General features: G+C 34.9%; 2 protein-coding genes and 1 long non-coding RNA gene across 3 annotated transcripts in view; 1 reads left to right on the top strand and 2 right to left on the bottom strand.

Moving 5' to 3' along the window:
* The window catches only part of LOC108182572 (uncharacterized), a 123,237-nt gene that overhangs the window by 12,587 nt on the left and 84,798 nt on the right, over positions 1–25,852 (bottom strand). The gene's annotated exons all lie outside the window — the stretch shown is intronic.
* LOC101884401 (uncharacterized) lies at positions 1,740–11,757 on the top strand. Its single transcript, XR_660074.5, has 6 exons — positions 1,740–1,800; positions 2,171–2,320; positions 9,143–9,351; positions 10,428–10,498; positions 11,088–11,131; positions 11,372–11,757. It is a non-coding gene; the product is annotated as an uncharacterized lncRNA (long non-coding RNA).
* Positions 12,290–23,112, bottom strand: LOC137489803 (uncharacterized). The gene is made up of 3 exons (XM_068217841.2): positions 23,073–23,112; positions 22,194–22,345; positions 12,290–15,158 (listed from the first exon to the last, which is right to left on the bottom strand). The coding sequence occupies exon 3, from the start codon at positions 15,000–15,002 to the stop codon at positions 13,965–13,967; it is 1,038 nt and encodes a 345-aa protein (XP_068073942.1). The 5' UTR covers positions 15,003–15,158; positions 22,194–22,345; positions 23,073–23,112; the 3' UTR covers positions 12,290–13,964.

The following is a 25,852-nucleotide window of genomic DNA, read 5'->3' as shown; positions in this document are numbered from 1 at the left end:
GTGGATCTCAAACTGTGATACGTGTACCACTAGTGGTACGCAGGCTTCCTTCTAGTGGTACGCAGAGGAATGAAATATGTCATGTACATGCTACACACATTTCAAAATATATCAAAAATGATGTATATAATATGCCATATATGACATATAGTCCATATTTCTGAGGTAATCTGCCACGTTTTTTTTATCTGTGCAGAGTTGTAGCTGCTTTACTAGGCCTACTAGGCTACTGTATTTCAATACTGCTCATTTTGCTGGTACTTGGAGAGACAATGTTTTTCTGAGGTGGTACTTGATAAAAAATGTTTGAGAACCTCTGTCTTAGGACAAATAATCATAGGTGTCTATAACAACACATGCTAGATTGCTCAGATCATTACAATCAGTACATCTGAATGGAGCCTTTTAGTAAGCATAGTTCTTCACCAATACCAGTTTAATACTTTATATAATTACACATGTGAGGCATCACAGTGGTGCAGTGGGTAGCATGTTTGCTTGACAGCAAGAAGGTCGCTGGTTCGAGCCTCAGCTGTGTCAGTTGGCATCTCTGTGTGAAGTTTGCATGTTCTCCCAGTGTTCGCGTGAGATTTCCCCCAGGTGCTCTGGTTTCCCCAAAGTCCATAGATGTGGTATGCATGCGGTGTGTGTGAATGAGTGTGCATGTTTCCCAGTAATGGGTTGCAGCTGGAAGGGCATCTGCTGCGTAAAGCATGTGCTGGATAAGTTGGTGGTTCATTACACTATGGTGACCCCAGATTAATAAAGGGACTGAGCTGTAAAGAAAATGAATAAATATATATGAGTTATATATCACACGAGGAGCAGTGTGATGTGGCCTTCTATCAGTTTTTTGTATTTCTGTTTGTTGTATCGGCCTGTTGTTATTGCAATAATAAAAAAAAATGAATCTTTTTTTTTTTTTAAAGTGCGATGTGGCTGTATATCAGCACTGGTGGAAGGCATGTGTTATATTGTACACTAGGCACTCGAGAACGATTGTCCCTCTACCTGTTGTTTTAATCCCCTGACAGCTTTGTTCATCTTCAGAGCTCCTTCATCTGTTATAGACAGCAAGAGTCCAGAGATGCTCAAAGTCCAGAAAAGGAACCAAAAACATTGTCAAAACATGTGACTTTAGTGGTTCAATTGTAATCAAGTTCCAAGAACATTTTCTGTGCAAGAAAATGTAGAAAAAAGCAGCCATGTCCAAAGTAGGAATTGTTGAAGCATATAGTGGCTGTTTTTGCCTCTGTATTCTCTTAATTTGCATTAAGCAGTAGAAAAACAGATTTGGAACAAGTAGAGGATGAGTAAATGACAGAATTGTGATTTTTATGTGAACTGCTTTTAACGCTTCTGTAAGTAAAGGTAAATTAAATATTACTGAAGATATTGCTAAAGAATGGCAGGAAACGTTGAACACAGATAATAAGAGATGACAATTCATGTGGAAAAAAAGAAAGTCTATATAGGCCTATGAAGATGTAGAAATAGAAAAGAAGAGGTCATAATTAGGAGGATGAGATTTGGACTCAGATATTAATATGAAAGTAATGTGTTAGACATATACAAGTCATCATAAAGTGGATTTAAAAAGTTAAGAAAATGTTTAGATTAAAGGTTTGAGTGTGAGAGAGCAAATATAGTGTAAAGTGAAAACTATGGGAGAAATGTATCAAAACGTCATGACTGCAACTGTAAGTGGCAAAAAAGCTAAACAAAAAGACTTTTATTTTGGCGTGGCGTGTGACGTCATCAGGCGGCGCCGCTTTAGTGCTGTAATTCAACTGAAGAAAGGTTTGTTTTAAAATGTTTACACAGATATAAACCGATTTAAAGTTAAAGTTCGAAAGTTTTAGGTTTTTTTATGCGATGCTAAATTATGTTCTTGCTGTTGGAAATATTATTTTAACCCTTTATACAACTATTTTAGTATTTTAGTAGTACTATTTTATTGTCAGTAACTGAAGGCTGTTGTTTGAATAAAATAACAGAAAAGTGTATAATAAGTGTTTTAATTAAATGTTTCACCTGATTTCTTTTTGTTAATTACTCTCAAATAAAGAAAACATTGAAGCGACGGTTGAAGAGAAGTTATTTTGTTTCTGTTCTTTGATTTATTTATTTTAAACAGGACATTTTTATTGTTTTATTTAATTTTAAACAGGATAAAGTGTCCAAACACAGAGAAAAACTCCTGCTGAAGCGACTGATCTCCACACTGTTATAAAAATGGCGTTTATTAAAGAGGAGAGTGAAGATGTGAAGATTGAAGAAACATTCACAGTCAAACAGGAAGATCTGCAGGAACAAACAGGTTAATTTTCATTCTCAAAGACCAACTCAGTCATTTGATCCTCATTCAGATATATTTTAATAATAAGAATACTAAATTAAATCCATCTTGCAGCCCTGAGTGTGCTGCCTAGTTCTCCTAAATGCACATAAGCACTCATTGAAAGATAGGAACGAGTTTCTTTTATTACTTGTTCTTGTGTCTTTTTTATTATTTTATGTATTATTAGTCTCCCATTTTCTCTACCTTCTTATGGTTATTGCTTTTCTTGTTCTCCTGGTGTTGGTAAAGCATCCTTGAGCACTGGCGCTATATAAAATAGACAAGAACAATAAATTAAAAAGGTTTACCTGAGCTGACGATGTTTGACCTACAGTATTCTCATAGAAGATATCTGCTATTACAGTTGGCTTAGTACTCTCCATTTGCATATGTCATGTTGATCACAATTCCCTTTTTTCATCAATTTCTTTATGGGTGTAAATTTGTTTCTATGTCTCACAGATAGTATCTGAGTTAGAATTTCATCATTATCATAATAATTAAATACCAGAGCTATTGACTTTAAACAGGTTTTCCGCTGGGGTCTTAAATTCTAAAATCAAAATTTTAGGCCATAAAAAGTCTTTAAACTTTTTATTCCAAAAGGCAATTTTTACTCTATCCTAATGTTTTAATTATTTTTCTTACAATAACATTTGTTTAAATGTGCTTCATGTGTTTACTGCTCAGGACACTGACCTGGGGCCTGTTTTAGTAAGGAGGTTCAGACAACTCAGAGTTTAAACTTGAACTTGAGTTTTTGGTTTCAAAGTCAGGTCAATCAACTTTAAGTAGACCAACTCGACTACAAAAAAGGCATTATCAATGATATTACGAGTGACAATGACAACATCTGAAAAAAAAAGAGATCACCATTTCTTTCTCCAGCTGAACTTGATGTGATCATTCGAAGTTATAGCAAATATGAGCGTAAATATATTTAAAACGAAGCAACCATCAGTGAAACAGAGACAGTTAGCATGGGAAAACAGCTGCTCAAGTTAATGCGTAATTTTACATTTAAAGTATTTAAATATTTAAGTACACTGTAAAAAATTGCTGTTAAAAAACGGTCAGATTCTACGGTAAAATAATGTTTTTTCACTAAAACAGTAATATTCTGTTAAAAACAGTGCATTCTGGGTAACATTTTTGTTTTCGAGAAAGTAACCAACTGCAGAAAACTGTGAGCGAACAGAGTTCAGATTCGATGTTTTGAAATCTGTGTTTAAAATCACACTTTGTGTCCTTGTTCACTATTCCATACACTAGTTAACTAATATAGTTCACCTGACAGAGTTAATGAACACTAATGAGTGAATTCAGACACTGATGAACACCTGCTGTTAATAATTACAATTACTGAAGAAAATAAACAAGAAACACAAACAGTGACTTGAGTTACAACGTTAAATAAAATCAAATAAAAAAAACAGCTTCAGTCTCAGCAGAGGATCATTAAACAACTCCACAAACAACAGCAGACACACTTATTACTGACTAATTTGACTTCCATACTATTCTCATTGAGATCCAACAGAAATTAAGGTGTTTTTTGTGTCACCGTAATGGAGTGAGGGGCTGGTTTAGTTGGGCTCTTCACCCTTGAACTCATTTAAGCAGACTTTCCAACTGCTGTAATACAGAGTTTACAAAACGTTTGAACTATAGCAATAAAGTTGGGAAGTCAATAAATAGAGAAATCTATTTGTCTGAAATTAGTTCTGATAAATGTTTTGTTATAAATCTGGAAGAAGGGCCTCAAGCAATAGATTTTATACTTAGTTGCAGGTATTAATTTAATTAATGAGAAGAGGAAACAGAAAAGATACCTCCGTAATTACTTAACAGTTAAGAAATAACATACAAAAACAGTTCAGTTATGATAAATACACACTCAGACCTCATGAATCTGACCTTGTATCTCAATAATGGTAACATCTCAAATGTTTCATGCTGCAATGCATGCTGGGAGTGGCACGGTACAAATATCCCATCATGCATTGCGGTATAAATAAATGTTGTATAATGGTCTTACAGTTTTCTTTATTTGTGTTTGATTCTGCTGTTGTTTATGTTTAGACGTTCAGTTGCCTGTTTGTGAGTTAAACTGTTAATTTTGTTAGTTGTCACCATTATTGAGGTTCATATGCTGATTATTGATGTCTTTTTGAGTGCGATTTACACCATAGAGCAGTGTTATTGTCCAAGATATTCTTAAAAACTTCCAGAAATCATTGCCATATATAGACATATTATATAAGACAATAGATTTAACATTGAATAGGAGCAGTAAATTTTATTATACTAAATGAGAACAGACTCTGCCATTTAATAGCAACATGAACATCACCAGATCTTATTTAGGTTTTTGGCTGGCTTGCCACAACAAAGGAGCTTTTTAAACAAAGTTCTTATCAATTGCAGCAGCCAAGATATATAAATGTTAAAAATGACAGGGCTAAGAGCCCAACTAAAGCAAACTCTGTTTTCCATGATGGTGACGTAAAACTTTAACTTTTTCTCAAGAAGAACTTTAGTAGATGTTATACAAAAATACATGTATTAAGTAATAAGTGTAGCTGGTGATGATGTTTGTAGAGTTGTTTAATCATCCGCTGATCATTTACATGATTTAATCATTTGTTGTTCTTCAGGTTATTTCATTATAAAGCTGTGACTTAAGTTTTGTATGTTCTGTTCTTGTTTTTTCCCTTCAGTATTTCTTCATTTATTCATTGTTAATCCTCAATTATCATTTAATTAGTCAGTTAATTAATGAATTTACTTCAGCTTTGCTCCATGTTTCTTGAACACTCAGTAGTGTGGACACTTCAATTAAAACGGAAGTATATGCTCTGGGGTTTAAAGGGTTAAAGGTGTGAGAGGTAAAAACACAGTGTAAAAATGTATTTTAACAGTAATATACTGTTAATTTACACTACGGAAATAGACTGTAAAAAAACAGTAGATTGCTGGCAACCACAGCTGCCAGTAGATTACTGTTAAATCAAGAAAAAAACAGTATTTTACTGTAAAACCTGAAGCTAATTTCTTCTGTATGTCACCGTTGTGGAGGAGAGTAGAGCCAGTGTATGAGTTAAAGATGAACAATGAACTGCTGATGTTATTCTGCATGTTTCTCTATTTAAAGATAGCGGCTGTTTAGTTGCTGATGCAGTCAGAATCTCTCTGGTGATTCCAGATTTACATGTATGTGTGCTGTTGTGAAAAATAAGACATTAGAGTTAAACCGAACTTTTCTAATTAACTAAAATAAGTTATCATTATAAGTATGCTTCTAAGCATATATAGCACATTACTTCATAAACTCATTCAGCAGTTGACCAATTTGAGGCAGTTGCTTTCAGTGAGCAAAATGAGTTCCCTTGAGTATTGTGTAAATCAATGTAGTCCATGTATTTTTACAGCAACATACTGTAAAATAACAGTACATTGCTGGCAACTGCAGCTGCCAGTATTTTACTGTTTTTTAATGGGACAATTTTTAACAGCGTATAATAAAATAAGTAATGTAATGTGTGACATTTATAAAAAAATTCTAAACTTTTATACACAATCACCAGTTTTAATAGGTTTAACAGTGCACTTGTGTGTCTGCCTTTTTATTGATCAAGTGATAGAGTTTGCTATAACATTTAAAAGGTTTTAGAAAGAATAATAATCCCATGAATCTAGTAACAGTAGATTACTGTTAAAGATTTTTTGTTAAAAATGTCTTTAAAAGTTTTACATTTTACTTGGTGAAACCTGAAAGACCTTGGGTAAAAGTATGTCAAAAAAACGTGGATGCCCCCAATTTTAAAAATGCTGAATGAAATGGACACTAAAATAATTATTATAAAAAAACTGTACAGTATTCTAAACTATATGATGTTGTTGTGGGACGATGAGAGACAAAACAAATTATAATGGAACAATAACGTTTAGCATTGCACTGACTACAACTGGCCAACAAACTAGTCTAAAAAAGACTTTTGCTGCTTAAGAAATGGATTACAGCATGCTGATGATATGCAAATAGTTAAGTGTGAATTTCCTCAGTATTAACCATATTCTTCAAGTACCTGTGGACGCGTCATTGGAATCTTTTTGCTTGAGAATTTTTTTTTAAGAATAAAATTTTAGATCCTAAAACAGTGTTATACTGCTTAGGCACACAGGAAAATCCTCAGAGTGAAATTTACCCAGTTCAGTGAATATTTGGTCCCTCTCTAAATTGAGCAAAATTAACTCAGCAGCAGTTAAAGATAATGAGACAATGATGGGGTTAATTAAGTGATGATTGAGCACTGATGATGAACACCTGCTGTTAATAAGCAGAAACAGAAGAGAAATACAACAACTGACTTCAGTCACAGCCGTAGATTAAATAAACTGAAATAAAACACATCAAATCTCTCAAAAGTTTCAGCAGAGCATCATCAAGCAACTCCAAAAACGGCACCTTTACCTATTAACAACCTGTTTGGCCTTATTTCTGCCACACTCTACAAAATTACATATAGTGATAATATTATGAAATAACTACATTTTTTTTACAACAGCAATAAAACAACACGACTTTTTGTGTTTAAGCTGTCACCATTGAGGAGAACAGCAGCTGCTTTACTTGGACTCTGACTCGATTTCTAATGTAAGCCTCTCTTTGTTTGCCAAATTGTGTATTGTGGCAAACATTGTATAAAGAGAGCAATTGTGCTCTGGATAATTGACTCTGTGGTGGTTTAGTCAATGGTCAAATCAGTCTAATGGTTTTGACCTATTAACTTTAACTAATGTTGTATCACAAAAGGAGTACTGTATCAAGAAAATGGAGCTCATAAATGCTTTTATCAGATCATAAAGCACATTAAACATTGCAAACACTTAAAAAACACAGACATAAAGAATCAGCTTATGCCTCTCAACTATGGTGAGTTTTTCCTACAGTGCATGCTGGGAACTATATATGGATGTTGTATGATTCTCTTAACATGCACTGCAGCCAAACAAAAACAAAAAAACATCTCTAACCACTGTTGAGATAGATATACTGATTATTGATGTCTGTTTCTCTAAAGTGATTCAGATGCTCAATGTGTTTTACTATAACACCACAGCTGAGGTCCATTTTCTTGAAAAACACTGAATTTGGTTTCTTATATAATGAACCAACCCATGCTCACTCCGAAGGCGTCAAAAACTGAAGTATGGTCAAACACCTTCCGCGTCAACATGAGGACGCCAAAGGTGCTCCCAGGCGTCACTATACGAACGCAACAGGAGCTCCATTGCTTTCAATGGGTCCCTTCGGACGTCACATCAAGACGCCTAAAGCCCTATGGTAAAGCCTCGTAGCATATAGCCCACGTGAATGCAGTTGTATGAGCATATAAAAGAAAAAATAAATCAATTGAATGTTTTCTTTTAATATTTTATTCATAAATGTCCGCATAGTATTTGTTTTTTTTAATAAAACGATTATATGAAGTTATTTATAATGTAATATCTGTTATTTTACATTAATGGCGCACGAAGCTTGAGACAAAAGAGAAATTTGAAGCTTATATATTCATAATACTTATATATAACAAAGCTTTGTGTTGGCCAACTTATATTCAGAAACAGAAACCCTTTTTATTATTTTTTTTTTTACAAAAAAAAAACAAAATAAAGAAATACTGATAATATGAAATATTAAAATATGCTCTTTGTATTAGAGGTCTGTATATTAGATTCGATTTATTGTTGTTTTTGGACATCTAGACTTTAATTTGATCTGTATTTTTAAAGATTTTGTTGACGTTGCTCTTTTTTAATGATTTTGGTTGTTATCATTTTCTTAACATTTCATTATACTTTATTATCATGAAGTCTTATTATGATGGCCAATAAAAACCTAACCGAAATCCCTATTGATAAAAAATCAATAGGATTTTTTTTTTCATGTTACTTTTACAAACACTCGAATATTTGTGCCGCTTTACAAGCAAGAAATGAAAATAAAAACACTTTATTATAAAATATTTATTTTTCCACATTTCCCTAAAAAAGCAAGCGGGAAATCGTGTCACGTGACGTAACATCCATCCATCGCCGTACTGATCCCGCTTTCAGCGGTGAGTTAATGTACACTGATTCCACAAATTAAATAAAGAAATTTTGTTCTTCACACCATGTTTGTCTATGTGCATTGCTCACATGTATATCTAGGTTATTATATTTTGATAATACACGTTAAAAATAAGTGCTAATCTTGCTTGACTTCAGACCAATTCATGTCAAGTTCATATGTTAGCATGTTAGGCAATAACTTACAGTCTTGGTAGGCAAGTTTATTCAGACAATTTAGCTTAATCTGACAAGATATTTACATATACGTTTACTCATTTAACGTTAGCAAACGCTTTTATCCAAAGCTATGTATATATATATATATATATATATATATATATATATATATATATATATATATATGCAATTTTAATTAATAATTTCTATTGCTATTTTGAGTTCATTGAATTCATAATGTTCCATAGTTTACTTTTACTTACTAATTACATTAAAAATGTCTTTGTCTGTTAAATAATTTATACATTTATATATTAAATGATTGAGTAATTAAATATGTTAAATTATTCTATGTGCATATAACGTTACATAAAATGTGTTTTATAGCCTGTAAATAATCTTTTCTATTATTGTATTTTTTTTTAAAAACTTTAAGATACAGTGTTTTCAATGAAAATGTATTTTGTCTATGATTAATATTAATATATATATTTTGTTTCCTTCCAGAGAGAATGAAAAAACCCAAACAAAAGCCTTGCCATAATTGTGGGGCTTTAAATGTTTCAAACTGCAAAACGTGCAGAAATTGTTTTGCTGCCATTGCTTTAAAAGCAAGCATCATGGCAAAACAAAAAAACATTGAGGAGTCGTCATGGGCAGCAAACAACAAAAAACACAGGAATGCTGCCCGTGTTGTAGATTCTGCCCGCACTGCTGTAAGTACATTATTTGAGTACAGAGGCATAGTGTATACAAAATTATGTTGTCATTATTAGGTAAAACTAAATCAAAAATGTATTTCTGAACAAATGTATTCATGTCAGGTCTGACTATATTAAAGGGTCACGAAACACCAAAACACATTTTTTGAGCTGTTGACAGTCGTATATGTGTCCCACACTGCTAAAAACACTATTAGGACACCTATATTTCACTAAAAAGTGTAAATTGGTTGTTTTTGCGTTATTTCAAGCAAATTCGTACTTCCGGTTTGAAACAAATTTTTGAAGCTGCGTCACGGTCATGACATAATAGCGTGTAATCCAGCCTGCAGACTGGGCGTCTGTGCCTGAGTGTGTCTTATTACGTCTTACAGTGTGATGCATTACTGCATGAGTAAGGCTTGGTTCAAACCAATCAGCGCGCTCTATAAACAATTTTCACAGCAGAATGAACCGCCAACTTATCCAGCACTTTTTTACGCAGCGGATGCCCTTCCAGCTGCAACCCATCACTGGGAAACATCAATACACACTTATTTACACAAATACACTACTGACAATTTAGCCTACCCAATTCACCTGTACAGCAAGTTTTTGGACTGTGGGGGAAACCAGAGCACCTGGAGGAAACCCATGTGAACGCAGGGAGAACATACAAACTCCACACAGAAATGCCAACTGAGCCGAGGTTCGAACCAGCGACCTTCTTGCTGTGAGGCGACAGCACTACCTAATGCGCCACTGCATTGCCTAAAGTTGATGTTATACTAGTCTACACATTGTTTACAGTAAAACAGAAAAAAAAGATGTGTTTGAAATATGCTATACAAAATATGCTGTTCTCTCATTTGGTGTAAATGTAAATGTTACTATAAATAAAAATTCACATTAAAATTTGAATATAAAACTAAAACTATAAAACTATTTAAAAAAGAATGTTTATTGAGTGAAAGCAGTTTACATTTCAAATTTTCATGTTTCACAGTATTTATATCAGACTCATTGCTCTCTGAACTTTCCTGCAATATTAAGTATTTTTTGTAAGTAAGAGTTATATATTTCTGCTGCAGAATGCCAAGTACATTCCAACCAGAAAACCTTTCCATATGACAGGATTGTGAAAAGGAGGATGTCCAAAGAAGTAAGACCACTTATTTATGTATGAAGTTACTTAAGTAAAAAAAATATATTTTATAAAAAAAATAAAAATAAAAGATTTATCCCGTGGTTCTTTTTAATTTAAGCATGATTTAGCTTATAATGTGTGGGTATTTATAGTGGTAGTTGAAATCATTAGAACACCAGGCAAATCTGAAAATGTTGCTTTTTTGCCTCTAAAACATTTAATTTTTATAATGAGCACAATCATTTTAATCTGATCACAACTAATATAACATGAATTTAGTCCTACTGGTTTGATCCACTGTTAACTGTAATATTTGGTATGTGTGTAACATGGTATGTCAGGCATTGTGTCAGCACGTTTCCAGACAACTTTAACATTGCTTTCAATGCCTTCTACAACCAAAGCCAATCTAGCTGCTTCTTTAAAAGTACTTGATTGAGTGACATTGACAGTGAACAGGTTTAAAGACAATTATGCTGACTTTCTAGATATTTCATTTAATAGATATTGTTGTGGCTAGGTCAAACAATTATGCTAAATGTTCAAATAATTCTAGTCACTCAGTACTAACAGTCAATGTTGCTTAATGCTCATGTTCTTAAAGGGTGTTGAAGAGGCCAGAGTCAGATGGAAGCCGTGTTCTGGATGGTAAGTGTCACAAATACACAATATAATTCTGTCATACAGTGGTGGAAATATGTTGAACAAACTATTATTGTTTTTTGATGTAAACAATTATTCTTGTAGATAATAATGTAAAAATTGTAATAATCTTTAACTAATATATCTGTGTTTGCAGCAAATTACTTTTTAAAATTATGTTAATTTAAATATCACAGCCTATCCTGTAAACATAATTATAATTAAATGTCTTTTTCTGATTTACAGTGGGATGAAATGGAAAGACTCCTGGGAGCCATTAAATCACTTTTTGTAAAATACAGTGGGTTATAAAAAAGGAATGCTTTTAAAAAAAGATTTGTCTACTGCTGTTGTAGCTATTTTCAGTGCAGGTCTAGTTTTTGTTTGTTGTTTTAAATCTACTTTAACTCAGCACATGTTTAAACCCACGTTTTGAAATTGTATTTTGTTTTATTTTTTGAATTGTATTATAATAAATTTTTCTGTTAACCTAGAGTAAAGCCTTCCACGCACAAAGATAACCACTTACAGTATTTTCATCTATGTCATATTTGCAGCCAGTAAAGACACTAAATCCCTCGGCAAAACAGTTTGAATGTTTGTATTTGAAAAAAAAAAAAAAAAAAAAAAAAATATATATATATATATATATATATATATATATATATATATATATATATATATATATATATATATATACATATATATATTAATTATTTAAATGTACTAAATGCATTTCTGGTTCTTCAGGAGTTTTATGGCTCACATCAGAGCCATTAAAGTGTGCATTTGCAGCATAAATACATACAAAATTGTTATTTTTCAAATGTTTGTACCACAGAACACAAACTAACACATTTATACATTTTCACTCTGCAATTTAATAGTAAGCTATGTGTAGGCACAGTATAACACAAGGCAAAACTATTTATTTAAAAGACATTTGTGAGAAGTGTACTAATTAATGTAGAAATAAGTGCAGAACACACACACACACACACACACACACACACACAGTGCTCAGCGGAAATGAATATACCCCTCAGAGATTTTTTCTTTAAATTAGTACCTTTTATGGAGTGCTATACAAAAAGGTATTTCTGTATATACATTAAAGTTACATATACATTACACCAAAGTAAAAACTGAAACAAATGTAAGAAAAAGATTGATCCCCCTTTTTATTAAGTGCTTTAACTAATTTATTTCAATATAGTTACTGTGTATATTGTGACACATAATACAATTTAGTGAATATTACTTTTTACATTGCACTTTTGATTGGTTAATCGAATTAAACTTTAATTACACCTTTATCCACCCCTAAACCTATCCATACCCCCAAACCTGTCCCCACCTTAGCTGTATTTCACCTTCAGAGTATCAGAATTGTTCTAAAAGACATTATGAACACCGTAAGTACAATGTATTTACTTTTTTGATATATAGATATCAAAACATTTTGGAACATTAATACCAGTGTGTATGGGAGCGCTCCTTCTATGCTGCTACATGTGTCAACACCATACCGCAAACCATCCCATGTGTTTCTTAAGCTGCCCCGAATGAGTGAATCTCTAGGGTTGGGTATCGTTTGGTTTTTCGATACCGGTGCTAAATTGCTACTTTTAAAACGATACTGGTGCCAAAACGGTGCCTGAATCGACACTTTTTAGCCACAAAATGATGGTGGACGACTTTTATTTTTATTTGACAAATTATTTTTTAAAAATTATTTTAATAGAACAATATAATTACAGTTTAAAGTAAACATCAGTTAATATTGTATTACATTAATACATTTCCTTTGATCATTTGTTGGTTAGCATGAATTTAAGATTTGCATTATGAAATTACATTAGCTTACTATTAACCTGTGGGGGGCGGGCAGGGGCCACATACTTTTAGGAGCACATTTTAACATATATATCACAAAATACTTAAAACATTATTGGAAGTCATTTGTTTTCATCCATCACTCTGCAGTCTTCATAAACAAGATAATTAAATAACAAACTCAAAATAATCTTCCTTGTTCATTTATTTGACAAGTAACGTTGGTGTAGGAGAACACATTTCTAACATTCAAGTACATCAAGGCACATTGCTGCACCTGTAAACTTTAACAGGCCTACAGTTGAAGTCGATTCATTTTGCCCTCCCATTCATTTAAAATAATGTTTCTGAAAACTTTTACAGTGTTTCCTAAAACATAAATATTCTGGAGTCATAATAAGTCCTATTTCTTATTGTTTATTTCATGAATAAAGCCGTTTTTAATAAAAATAAATAAATAAAAATAAGGTCAGTATTATTAGCCTCCTTAAGAAATATTTACTATATATTTTTGATTTACACAACAAATCAGTTACAAAATAATTTGACTAATTATTTTAACTTTCGTAGTGAACTGATAAGTCTAAATTACACTTTAATCTAAATAAAAGAATATAAAATACTTAAAGGGACTTTGTCTGAATACTGTCTTGCAAAATAACTAGTAAAATGTTCTGCACTGACTGTCAGCATAAAAAAGTAGCGTTAGATATTAGAAACGAGTCAGTTAAACTATTGTGTTTAAAAATGTGTTGTAAATAAATCATGTGTTCAAGACAGAAATCAAAAATGAATGAAGTCAAAACTAAACGAGTTGAATATTAAATGTTTAGTGATGCTGTGACAACACCTATATGTGCCTTTTTTCATGCAACCCTCACGTCCATGCCGCAGCACCGAAATTCATACGCTGATTTAATACCGGTGCATACCGGTTACCATGGTACCGGTGCTATAATGGCACCGGGTTTCGGTAACAAACCCTAGAACACACTGATCATGTCTACAGTTTATCTCCAGCGTGAATCCTCTCATGTGTTTTCAGGGTTCCTGAGCGAGTAAACCTCTTACTGCAATGTGAACACTTGTACGGTTTATCTCCAGTGTGAATCCTCTGGTGCCGTTTCAAATCTGCAGCTGTAATAAAAGTCTTCTCACACTCCAAGCACATATACTCTCTCACACCAGTGTGGATTTTCATGTGTTGTTTAAGGTGTGATGATGTGCTGAAACTCTTCCCACATTGAGTGCATGTGAATGGTTTCTCTCCAGTGTGGATCCTCATGTGTAGATTAAGGTGTGATGAGTGGATGAAACTCTTCCCACACTGAGGGCATGTGAATGGTTTCTCTCCAGTGTGGATCATGATGTGTTGATTAAGGGATGATGAGTGGCTGAAACTCTTCCCACACTGAGTGCAAGTGAATGGTTTTTCTCCGGTATGGATCCTCATATGTCTATAAAGCGACGAAGATTTGCTGAAACTCTTCCCACACTGAGTGCATGTGAATGGTTTTTCTCCAGTGTGGATCATCATGTGCTTTTTAAGGTGTGATGAGCAGTTAAAACTCTTCCCACACTGAGCGCATGTGAATGGTTTCTCTCCAGTGTGGATCCTCATGTGTTTTTTGAGGTATGATGAATCGTAGAAACTCTTCCCACACTGAGTGCATGTGAATGGTTTTTCTCCGGTGTGGATCTTCATGTGTTTATAAAGCGACGATGATTTGCTAAAACTCTTCCCACACTGAGGGCATGTTAATGGTTTCTCTCCAGTGTGGATCCTCATGTGTAGATTAAGGAATGATGAGTGGTTGAAACTCTTCCCACAATGAGTGCATGTGAATGGTTTTCCTCCGGTGTGGATCTTCATGTGTTTATAAAGCGACGATGATTTGCTAAAACTCTTCCCACACTGAGTGCATGAGAATGGTTTCTCTCCCGTGTGGATTCTCATGTGTTGATTAAGAGATGATGAGTGGCTGAAACTCTTCACACACAGAGTGCATGTGAATGGCTTTTCTCCAGTGTGGATCCTCATGTGAGTCTTTAGTTTGCTTTTGCTTGCCAAACTCTTTCCACACTGAGTGCAGGTAAAACAACTCTTGTCTCTCACATTTAACACACCATCAGTCTCTAAATGAGTTTTGTCCTCAATTTTGACATGATGTTCCTCCTCTTTACTCTCCTCGTAGGTCTGAAATAGAAATAAGTTTACTTTTTTAGTAAATCATTAAAACTCAGTGAAAAGGAAGTGAAAACATTGGCTACACAAATCTTAATTTTGATGCACATTAAATGTAAAGACAAAGCAGATCATATTTAGAATGATCTTGTCATATTTACCTCCTGTCCATTACACAGATACACATTTAAGCAGATTCTTATATGATTATTCCTAGATTAATTTTGGTCATATTGATGAGACATAAATTTGAAAGCTGTAAATGGCCAGTTTCTATTTGTATATATTCGTAATCACAACAAAACAATTTGTTTTTGTAAAACTTGTAAAGCAGATATGGAATGCTTTTTCATTCTGTGCCTGACTGGTAAACCTGTTAAAAAAAACAGCTGAATCTCTGCTAATATTTGCCTTATAGACATATGACACATGTATAATATCTGCATAAAGCTTTAAATCTGCACCTTTAAATGAGAAATGTTCTAGAGGTATGTAATCTGTAACAAATGCAAAGCAGAAATCTAACACTTAACTGTTTCAGATCATCAAACAAATGTAAATATTAGTCAAAGATAACACAATTAAACACATTGTGCAGTTTTTAAATCAAGTTTTTATTCTTAAATTGAAGACAAAATACTGTACTACACAGACTTGTGTGAAAAAAAAATCCCATTAGAACAACTTTAATTTATCACACCGGCTTCAAGTTCTCTAGCCACACCCAGACCTGAATACTACCACACGTTCGCAATCAAGAAATCACCAAAATAGGACCTGTCTGACAAAGTGAAGTAGACCAAAAAAAGCCTCAAAGCTAGACATCATGCCAAAATCTAAAGACCTTTAAACACAAATGAGAAAGAAAATACTTGTGTCACGAGTTAAAAAAAGAGTGAGCTCAAATGCAAGTCTTTATTGAGAAGCGAGTCTTGGAAAAAGCAAAAGTCAAAGTAAACACCCGGTCGGGTGAGCGCTGAGGAAGTGCCGTAAGAAAAAACAACCAGACACTCACTCACTGGTGGTCTTGGAAACATACAGGGTGAGTAACAAAATAATATGCACAGAAATGATCGATAACATACTGACAAACATGAAGGGAAATGATGTGGTATAAACAGAAAAAAGGCAAACGAGAGCTCCTGTGACTGCATATAAAACCAGATGACAAGAGATAATCTGTAATACAGATCAAAGCCCTTTTCACACAGTGATACCGGTAAATATGTGGAAAATTTCCAGAACGACTTTACCGGTATATTCAAAAAAGTGCTGTTCACACAGGCGAGGACGTTACGGAAAATTCACCAGAAAAGACCTTTCACAAATCCATTCCAAAATACCGGTAAATTCTGACATCATTTACCACAAATGAGCCTTAAACGGCTGCGCTTGTATTTGTAAACATTTGACTACATTACAAACTCTGTGGATGATCAGTATTGTGAACAACTTCGAAGAAAACATATGGAGGATCACTTTCGCATGTCGAGATGTTCATAATATGTGCGTGTGCTGGCGCTCACAGGCTGTTTCACAGGCACACGCTTACAGGCTTACCATAAGCATCTCATCGATGATTATTTACACAGTTGGCATTAAGAAGAACATATAAACATTATCTGACTAACTTCTAGCAGCTAAATGCGTCTGGGAAAATATTCAAAGGCTTTTATTCTCATAAACCGCGCGGACGTAAACGCGTCTGACTGTTCTGATTGGCTCAAGCAGACGTCTCACGTCAGCACGTTCTAGACGTGCACGCGCTCTTTCCGGCAATTATTCTTTCTGCATTCACACAGCGCAGCATTCCGGCATATTACCGGGAATGTTACAACTTCTCTTTCTGGAAAATAGCCAGAACGAATTTACCGGTATTTTTAAAAAGGACCTGTTCACACATACAACCTTTCCGGAAAATTGCCAGAAAATTAAATTTTCCGGAAAGGTCTGCATGTGTGAAAGGGGCTCAAGAGAAGAGAGCCAAAGAGTAAGGTATCAAAGGAGGATGTCACATCAAAGATTCAAGTGTTACCACTCAGTGGGTTATGTCACAAGACTCGCGTCACTTTATTGTGGCTTTGAGGCTCAATGGGATTCTAATTACTGGCCAAAGTTATATGAAATTACACTTTATTACAATATATATGTTGAATATAAATAATTATAATATGTATTATATAATATTAAATTAAATTACATGGGGGCCATAGGGGGTGGTTCGTTCGAACAACCCAGACCCCCTGGCTACGGGCATGGCACAGTGATCTGTGTCATTACAAGGGCTTTTCCCACAGCTGGTGGAGAACACGAGAGTTCGGTTTGAGTTCAGTGTAGTGCATACATTTTCATTGTTTTCACTGTAAAATCCTCACTGTGTGCGCAGATTAAAGCGACATTTTTGCAGAATGCATCTTTGCACCTAAAAACGTCAAACGCAGCACCAGGAACAGATTAAAACAGTTGTTATGTGAACTCGAAGTAAAAAAGTCTGCAATGCTTTCCCCGCCTTTGTGCTCTACTTATTGGCTCACTGCTCTACAACTGAATGCAAATGATTGGTTAATATCAGCTGTCAATCACTCAGTCAATGCCTTCTGCCTTCAGATGATACAACTGCGAAAATGTGAAGCACTGAAGATGAGAGAATAAAAATAACATACAGATTTACCAAAAGTTATTAATAATGGCACATCTTATTAGTGATCATGTGCTGAGTGTTAATCCACCATTTACACTTTTCCAAGAGTGGATAAAAGACTTCTAGTTGCTTCAAGTCCACAGGTAACAGTGTTTGGCACTGAACCTACACATTTAAGCGCGAGAGGTATTGTATAATCCTTCATTTAATCCTCACGATGCTGTCAGCCCTGCAAGCGGCAGCTATATGTAACATTTAACACAGCTCATGAAAAGACTGTTATTGCTATTAAGATGACATGCAAATAATAAGTTATATATCAATATAAATGTGGGACGGGGTGATTGATCGTGAAGTTTGTCGGCCATCGGCAATGGACAAATGCATCTAAAAAAATAATACAATTGATCAGCTACAATCAACATCATCTTCTGAAGAGCTTCATAAGAAAATACTTATTCTGCAAGCGGAATGACTCCTTGAGGATCTCCACATAAGATCACTCCAGATTCATTATGAACATGGTGAACGAGCTGGCAGGTTATTGTGTTATCAACTGAAACAATCCTCAGCGGCTGGTGTTATAGCAGCAGTTAGTAAGGATGATGGCAGTATTATTACTGAACAGAAGGGTATTGGTGATCAATTTAAAAACTTCTATAAAACTATTTACAGCTCTGAGGTAAACTTAATTGAACGTATTGAGAGCTTTCTTAATTATTAAAGAGCCCATATTATACATGAAATAAGGTCATATCTTGGTTGTAAGGGTCTCCAACAACAGTCTAATATGCATGCAAGGTCAAAAAACACTTTCATGGTCTTATAATCTGCATTTATTTTTATCTAATTATCCCAGCGACTCCTGTATGAATCGTCCAGTGATTCATTTGTTCCCAAACCCCTCCTTAGCGCGAAGCTAATCTGCGCTGATTGGGCCGATGACAGTCTGTCGCGATTGGTCGACTGCCTTCAGTCAGAGAGGGAAATGGCCAATAGCTAATCAGCAATTTAAAAAGTAATCACAGTTCATACACGCTCGATAGTGTAGGCGTGGACTTTAGCTGCCACACTATGGCGAGTGGATAGTGCCACGGATAACCGAACGAAGGAGACAGTCGTGTACTCGCCAAACCACACACACACAAAAACACACACACACACCTCCGGATGACAACGCTCCCGCTTCAGCCCGCACCCGCCAGGTTTTAGCCTGAGAACCCGCTCCGTTTTCTGCCCGCCGCGCCCGGTCCCGCTAGAGCGGAGAACACAACCAAATATCACCCAGTATACAGTCCAGACAGCCAAGCTGTCTGTATAAAAACACACACACAGCACAAAGTACACAAAGCTCGTTCGTTCGTTCGCTCTCTCTCTCGCTCTCTCTCTCTCTCTCTCTCTCTCCCCGCGCCAGATTTCTGCGGCGCGGGAATACATTTCCGAATAAATCGCGGGAGCAGAACTCTAGCACGGAGCTCCATAAACAAACAGCACGCGTCGCGTTTTTAACGTGACTTTGCACGCGATAAGATAATATATCCAGTTAACCTGATACAGTACACGCGGTTACAAGTAACAAATCACAACTAAATACATTTGCAAGCTAGAGTAAACGAGGCAACAACTTTAACCGCACGTACTTACACTTGAGAAATGTAGGAAGAAACCCATCCTGACGTCCATCAGTTACTCTTTACTGATCCTTCCTTTAACAAACTCAGATGAAGTATTCTTTGTAGCATGTAGCTTCCAGAAGTTTCCAACTGCTTGGTTATAATGCTGATGTTTCATCTTTGGGTAGAGACTCAATATATCCATCTGCAGTGTGACTTCAATCGACCGGCATGTTTGTGTGCGTGTGTTTGTGGGTGTGCGTGTGTTTGTGGGTGTGCGTGTGTTTGTGGGTGTGTGTGTGTGTGTGTGTCTGGGTTACTGCGTCAGAGGGCGGGGCCTCAGGTTTGAAATCTCCCGGGTTTGCGCGTGCACGTGAAAAACTTTGTTTCGTTCGTACGTCATGGCGAAACACCTAATGAGTCGGTATCAAGGCGACTCGTTTGAAGCACTATGATTCGACTCTTTTATAGATGAATCAACAGTTTTAAACACTGTATTCTTACAGATTTAAGCCTTAGCTGGACACTTCACTTCACTTAGAGCTGTGTTACACACTACATGGAGGGGAATTTTCAAAAACCCATAATATGGGCTCTTTAAGAATTACCATCCCTCTGTGATTTAGATCAGTTGACAAAAGAAGGAATTTTAACACCTTCTGAAATTGAAAATACAATAAAAAATAAATAAAAATCAGAAAAGCACCAGGCCCTGATGGCGTCCCGGCTGAGTTTTATAAGAAGTTTTGTGCCAAGTTAACACCCCTGTTGTGCAAGGTATTCGCTAAAGCTCTTGTTTCGGAATCACTCCCCTCTTCATGACATAGGCTGTTATAACAGTACTTCTTCAAAAGGGTAAGGATCCACTTAAATGTGAATCTTATCATCCGATCAGCTCACTCTGCTGTATAAAATCATGGCTAAAGTGCTGGCAATCAGAGTGGAGTAAGTCATGAGAAAGATAATTCACCCAGGTCTAACTGGTTTTATTGTTAAAAGACAGTTATCTTATAACCTATGTGCTTATTTAATATTATTTATTTACCTAAAAATAATACTAATCCAAAGGACTTAATTTCTTTAGATGCCCATAAGGCATTTGAAAGAATTGAGCATATCTATTCATTTACAGTGCTTAAAAATTTGGTTTTGACCCTGGACCAAATGGCTCATTTCCACTGACTGGTACAGTATGGTACAGTTCAGGTCGGTACGGGTCACCTTTATCAGGCTTGCGTTTCCACTACCAAGGGTACCCTTTTGGTGGGCGTGGTTTTAGGTCGTTCACATATCATATGAAAAGCACTTCTCACAAAACAGATGCTTTACACACATAAATACTTGCGTATAAATGTTTATTACTAACTTTTCTATGAACATTAGTTGATTATAACTGCAGATCAATGACGGTGCGAAATAGCCTACTGTAACGTCTGTAATTATATAAAGTAATTAAATAAATGAAGATATATGAACACATACAGACCCTTATAGTCTCTGACATGTTACCAACTACAGAAGAACTACACAAAGCAGACATTTCGTCCTTAATTAAGTTCAAAACAACACAAAGTATAGCCAGGGCCGGAGCAAGCTGAACTGCCGCTCTAGGCAGAGGACGATCATGCCGCCCTCAACCCTAATGTGAAAATGAAAGTGACCGGTTATGAAAATGAAGTGAGGTGTCGCAGACCTCTTAATCAGAACACTATGCGCGGATATAACTGAGGACGCGCGGGTGCTGAAGGAGAGAGGGAGGGAGGTGTCGCGGACACTGCGCTCTCTATTCTGCCGCCCTATGCGCGGATGTAACTGAGGACGTGCGGGTGTCGCGGACCTCAATTCTGCCGCCCTATGTGCGGATATAACTGAGGACACGCGGGTGCTGATGGAGGTGTCGCTGAGGCCGCCCTCTCTATTCTGTCGTCTATGGGCGAATATATCTGAGGACGCGGGTGGTAAGGGAGGTGTCGCAGATGCCGCCCTCTCTATACTGCCGCCCTAGGCAGCCGCCTAGGTCGCCTCTATAGACGCACCGGCCCTGAGTATAGCCTACAGTCAGTGAAAACCTCTCATCTGTGTCTGTAATATTCAGCAGCACATGTAGCCTCTGTTAGAGTCATTCCATCATTCCCAGTTCATATTAGTCCAAAAGGTGACAATAAAGATTAAGACAAGGCAGTTTGTTCACGTTTGCTGAAGAAATAACTTGCTCCTTGGCTTCGCCTTTTTTCCGCGCTCCACTCCCACGTTTGTCCTTTTCTTTCTGAATGTGTCACAGAATGTGTCCTGCGTTTGTCAGCTTCTCACAGGATCGGGTTTCCAAAGCTTGTCAATTATCAAGCGCGTATATTATTATCAGCTCAAGAAGTTTGTTATTTCAGATAGAGACGCGCGGCGAGCACAAGGAAGAATGCGAAACCACTCTGGCTTCAGACTGGCTCGTAAAAAACTACGCGGCACAGGGTAAATCTGCTCTTCTGGCTGTTTATCAAGACGACGACAGGGTTTGTTTGAGCCCGGATCGACCATGGCTGCATTTGTATTTATAATTCCGCTGTAATCTCTCGCTGTGTATTTCAAACATCGTACGGTACGGTTTGGTTCGGTACGCCTTTTAACAGTGGAAACGGCCATAAAAGCGTACCAAACCGAACCACTCAGTGGAAACGGTCCATAAGAGCTTGATTAACATGGTAAACAATATAGAGTCTTCTAAATGAATGAATGTGCGAATATAAAACCAACTTTACCTCTATATGACTGAGTTGGTGTTTGAGAATGAAAACCAACCTGTTTGTTCCTGCAGATCTTCCTGTTTGACTGTAAATGTTTCTTCAATCTTCACATCTTCACTCTCCTCTTTAATAAACGCCATCTTTATAACAGAGTGGAGATCAGTCGCTTCAGCAGGATTTTTTTTCTCTGTGTTTGGACACTTTATCCTGTTTAAAATAAACAAAACAATAAAAATGTCCTGTTTAAAATAAATTAAAAAAAATTAACAGAAATAAAATAACTTCTCTTCAACACTTGCTTCAACAGTTACAAAAACGAAATCAGGTATGTCCAAGCATAGAGGTAAAGTTGGTTTTATATTCGCACATTCAGACTTTTCTCTTAATAATATAACTTCATGAAAAAAGTATTAGCAAACTCTAAATAGCAAAATCATATTAGCAGCCAATGACTATTAAAGTACAGCATTGTTCACAGTCCAATAAACAATGTTGTTTAGAAGTCACACGTGCATGCTAATTCAAATCAAATATTCAAAGTAACATGGTAAACAATACAAAGACTTATAAATGAACGAATGTGTGAATATAAAACCAACTTTACCTCTATAGTCAGAGCTATAAAGAATGGGCTGATTAAAACTAGTACTCCGTTTCTCATACATAGTGATGTATATTTAGAATGGAATGACATTATGCTATTTAATCAATTAAACCTTCATTAAAACACCTATTACACACTGTTTCTGTTTCTTTAGTTTATTCAAACAATAGCCCTCAATACTGTGAGTAAAATAATACTACATAGTATAAAGTGTTCAAATAATGTTGTCACCAGCAGCATTATGCATTAACAGCATAATTTAGCATCGGATGAAAAAGCCTGAAACTTTAATCAATCGCTTAATATAAGTGTAAACGCTTTAAAACAAACCTTTCTCCAGCTGAATCCAGCGCAAGAGCGGCGCAGACTTATGACGTCACACCAAGCCAAAATAAAAGTCTTTTCTTTTGTTTCGCTTTTTTTTTGCTACTTGCTGTTGCAGTCATGACTTCTTGATACATTTCTCGCTCGTTCTCTCCCTCTCTCTCTCTCTCTCTCTCTCTCTCACACATACACACACACACACATATATATATATATATATATATATATATATATATATATATATATATATATATATACATATATATATATATGTATATATATATATATATATATATATATATATATATATATATATATATATATATATATATATATATATATGTATATATACAGTATTTGGAGTTGATCAAAACCTTTACTTTAAACATTTTTAAGACAATTTTAAAAAACTTGTTTAATCCACTAAGACTAAGTGTGTAAAGCAGGAAATCTAACAGGTATAACAAATAAACTGATGGGTGTTATGAGCTGACACTTTAAAGACACATTCTAGAGACACAAACTTATATTAAATGCTGAAAATGGGTAAAATAGGTGCCCTTTAAGTATAAAAGTACCCATTACTACTTCATGTTTTAGTTTCACTAGCTTGGTCATTATCACTAAAAAGTGCCTTTGATGTCTCATGATTGAACAGTATTATATAGACATAATGTGCAATAAAGAAACTCTGATGTTTTGATATAATTGGTTAAACCTTTACGCACATGCAGGTAGAATTATCAGTGTTTTGAAATATGTTTTTGTAAATTTTTGCGTCATTCTTTCATTGAATGGATGTGATTTTGCCATGTCCACACACTGCAGACAACTTGAGTGAGTTTAAATGTTGGTAAATTAGATCAAATTAAAAAGATATTGAAATATTCTCACTGTCTTTAACAGGTTGTTTAACAAAATCAATTTAATAACTTTTATTTTATTTTTATAATATTATATTAATCATTTTGCACGTGTCCTTGAAATTGCTGTCCACCCTGTCATGATGTGGTAAATGCCCCTTTAAGACCCCTCTGATGTACTCATTGGCATCCTCGTGCCCGATTTGCTTTTCTTCAGAGGAGGTGAAAACATCTGCTGTACACACAGTAAATATCTACACTTATGTTTGCTATTTTTCCTCATATTGTGTTTGAAACTGAATGTTGTCAAGCTTAGCTTGTCCATAGAGGTAAAGTTGGTTTTATATTCACACATTCTGACTTTCCCCTTAATAATATAATTAAGTTTGCCAATGAGTGTGTATAAAAAGATAAAAGCTATTGTTTTAGATTTCTTATGGGATGGAAAACCTTCCAAAATAGCTTATGACACCATAATTGGTAAAGTTGAAGAAGGAGGCTTAGGTTTAATTGATCCACTAATCAGAATGAAAAGCATAAGAATTAAAACTGTAAATAAATATTGGAAAGAAGAAAAACATGTATGGAAAGATGTGATGAGGTATTTTTTAAATAAATGTGGGGAAATGCAAGAATATATATTATGGATGAAGCCCAAAGAGAATATGATGAATAAAGTTCCAGAATTCTATAAAGAGGTTATTAAAGCATGGGGAGATTTTAGAAAGCATATTGATTGTTCATTTAGTGAAGACGAGATTTTAAAGCAACCGCTGTTTTTAAATGAATATATTAAAGAAGGGAATAATACTATTTTTTATAAGAAATGGTTTAATGCAGGAATAACGCAAATTAAAGATATTTTATATGAAGTGATACCTGGTTATGTACAGGCGCACATAATAAAAGATGCAATAATAGAAAACTATGAAAACGAAACTAAAAGAGTTATTGAAAATCAGTTTAACAACTTGAAAAAAAATATACCAAAAGAATGGAAAGAAATTATAGAAAATAAATTTGAAATGCACAGCGATGAAGGAAGGGTGATAAACTTTAAAGAAAATCAATATGCGTTTAAAGATGGTATACTGAAAATGTTCTATTCTTGTTTACGTAAAGATGTTTTTGTTACACCCAAAGCAGAAGAGTACTGGAAAAGGTTATATCCCAATATTGAAAAGAAGGAAATATGGCAAAATGTAAGAGCTTGGTGGAAAAGTCCCGTTTTAGAGAATTTTGATTACATTTTAAGACAAAACTGTATATTAAGTGAAATGAGATTGTGTAAAATAGGTTTGGCAAATGATGCAAGATGTAAAGTTTGTAATGAAGAAGATGAAGGTATATTACATTTGTTTTTTAAATGCAAAGAGTTAAAATGTTTTATTGGAAAAATTAAAGAAATGCTAAATGAAATGGGGATTGAAAATGAAGTTGTTGATGAGGAATGGGAAACATTATTTTTATTTGGTTGTAAAACAGAAGGTAAAAACACAAGGTTCATAAACTTCTTTTTAACAGTTACAAGAAATGTGATATGGAATAGAAGGAATATTGTTAAACAAAAGAATGGCAAATTGTCTGTGTGTAAATTGTTTCAAAGAAAAATGTCTGAACTGCTTAATGCTCTTTTCTATTACTGTAAGATGAATGACAAGATTGATGTATTTGAAAAAGACTTTTTAACTGGGAATACATATGTTCAAATGGCTTTATATAATGTAAATGTATTATTACCTGAATGTAACTGTTTTTAATTTTTGATATATAATAAATAAAAAATAATAAAAAAAATAAAAAAGAAATGCCCGATCTCATCTGAACTCGGAAATAAAGCAGGGTCGGGCCTGGTTAGTACTTGGATGGGAGACCGCCTGGGAATACCAGGTGCTGTAAGCTTTTCGAAGTGCTTCATTTGGC

The sequence above is a fragment of the Danio rerio genome, chromosome 4 (assembly GCF_049306965.1).
Source record: "Danio rerio strain Tuebingen ecotype United States chromosome 4, GRCz12tu, whole genome shotgun sequence".
NCBI lineage: Eukaryota > Metazoa > Chordata > Actinopteri > Cypriniformes > Danionidae > Danio > Danio rerio.
Note: the sequence above shows the minus strand (reverse complement) of the source record. Positions and strands in the feature narration are given on the sequence as shown.

Bases quoted from the DNA above. Each gene is read 5' to 3' on its own strand.
- LOC137489803 (XM_068217841.2), bottom strand. From the start codon at position 15,002: ATGAGGATCCACACTGGAGAAAAGCCATTCACATGCACTCTGTGTGTG.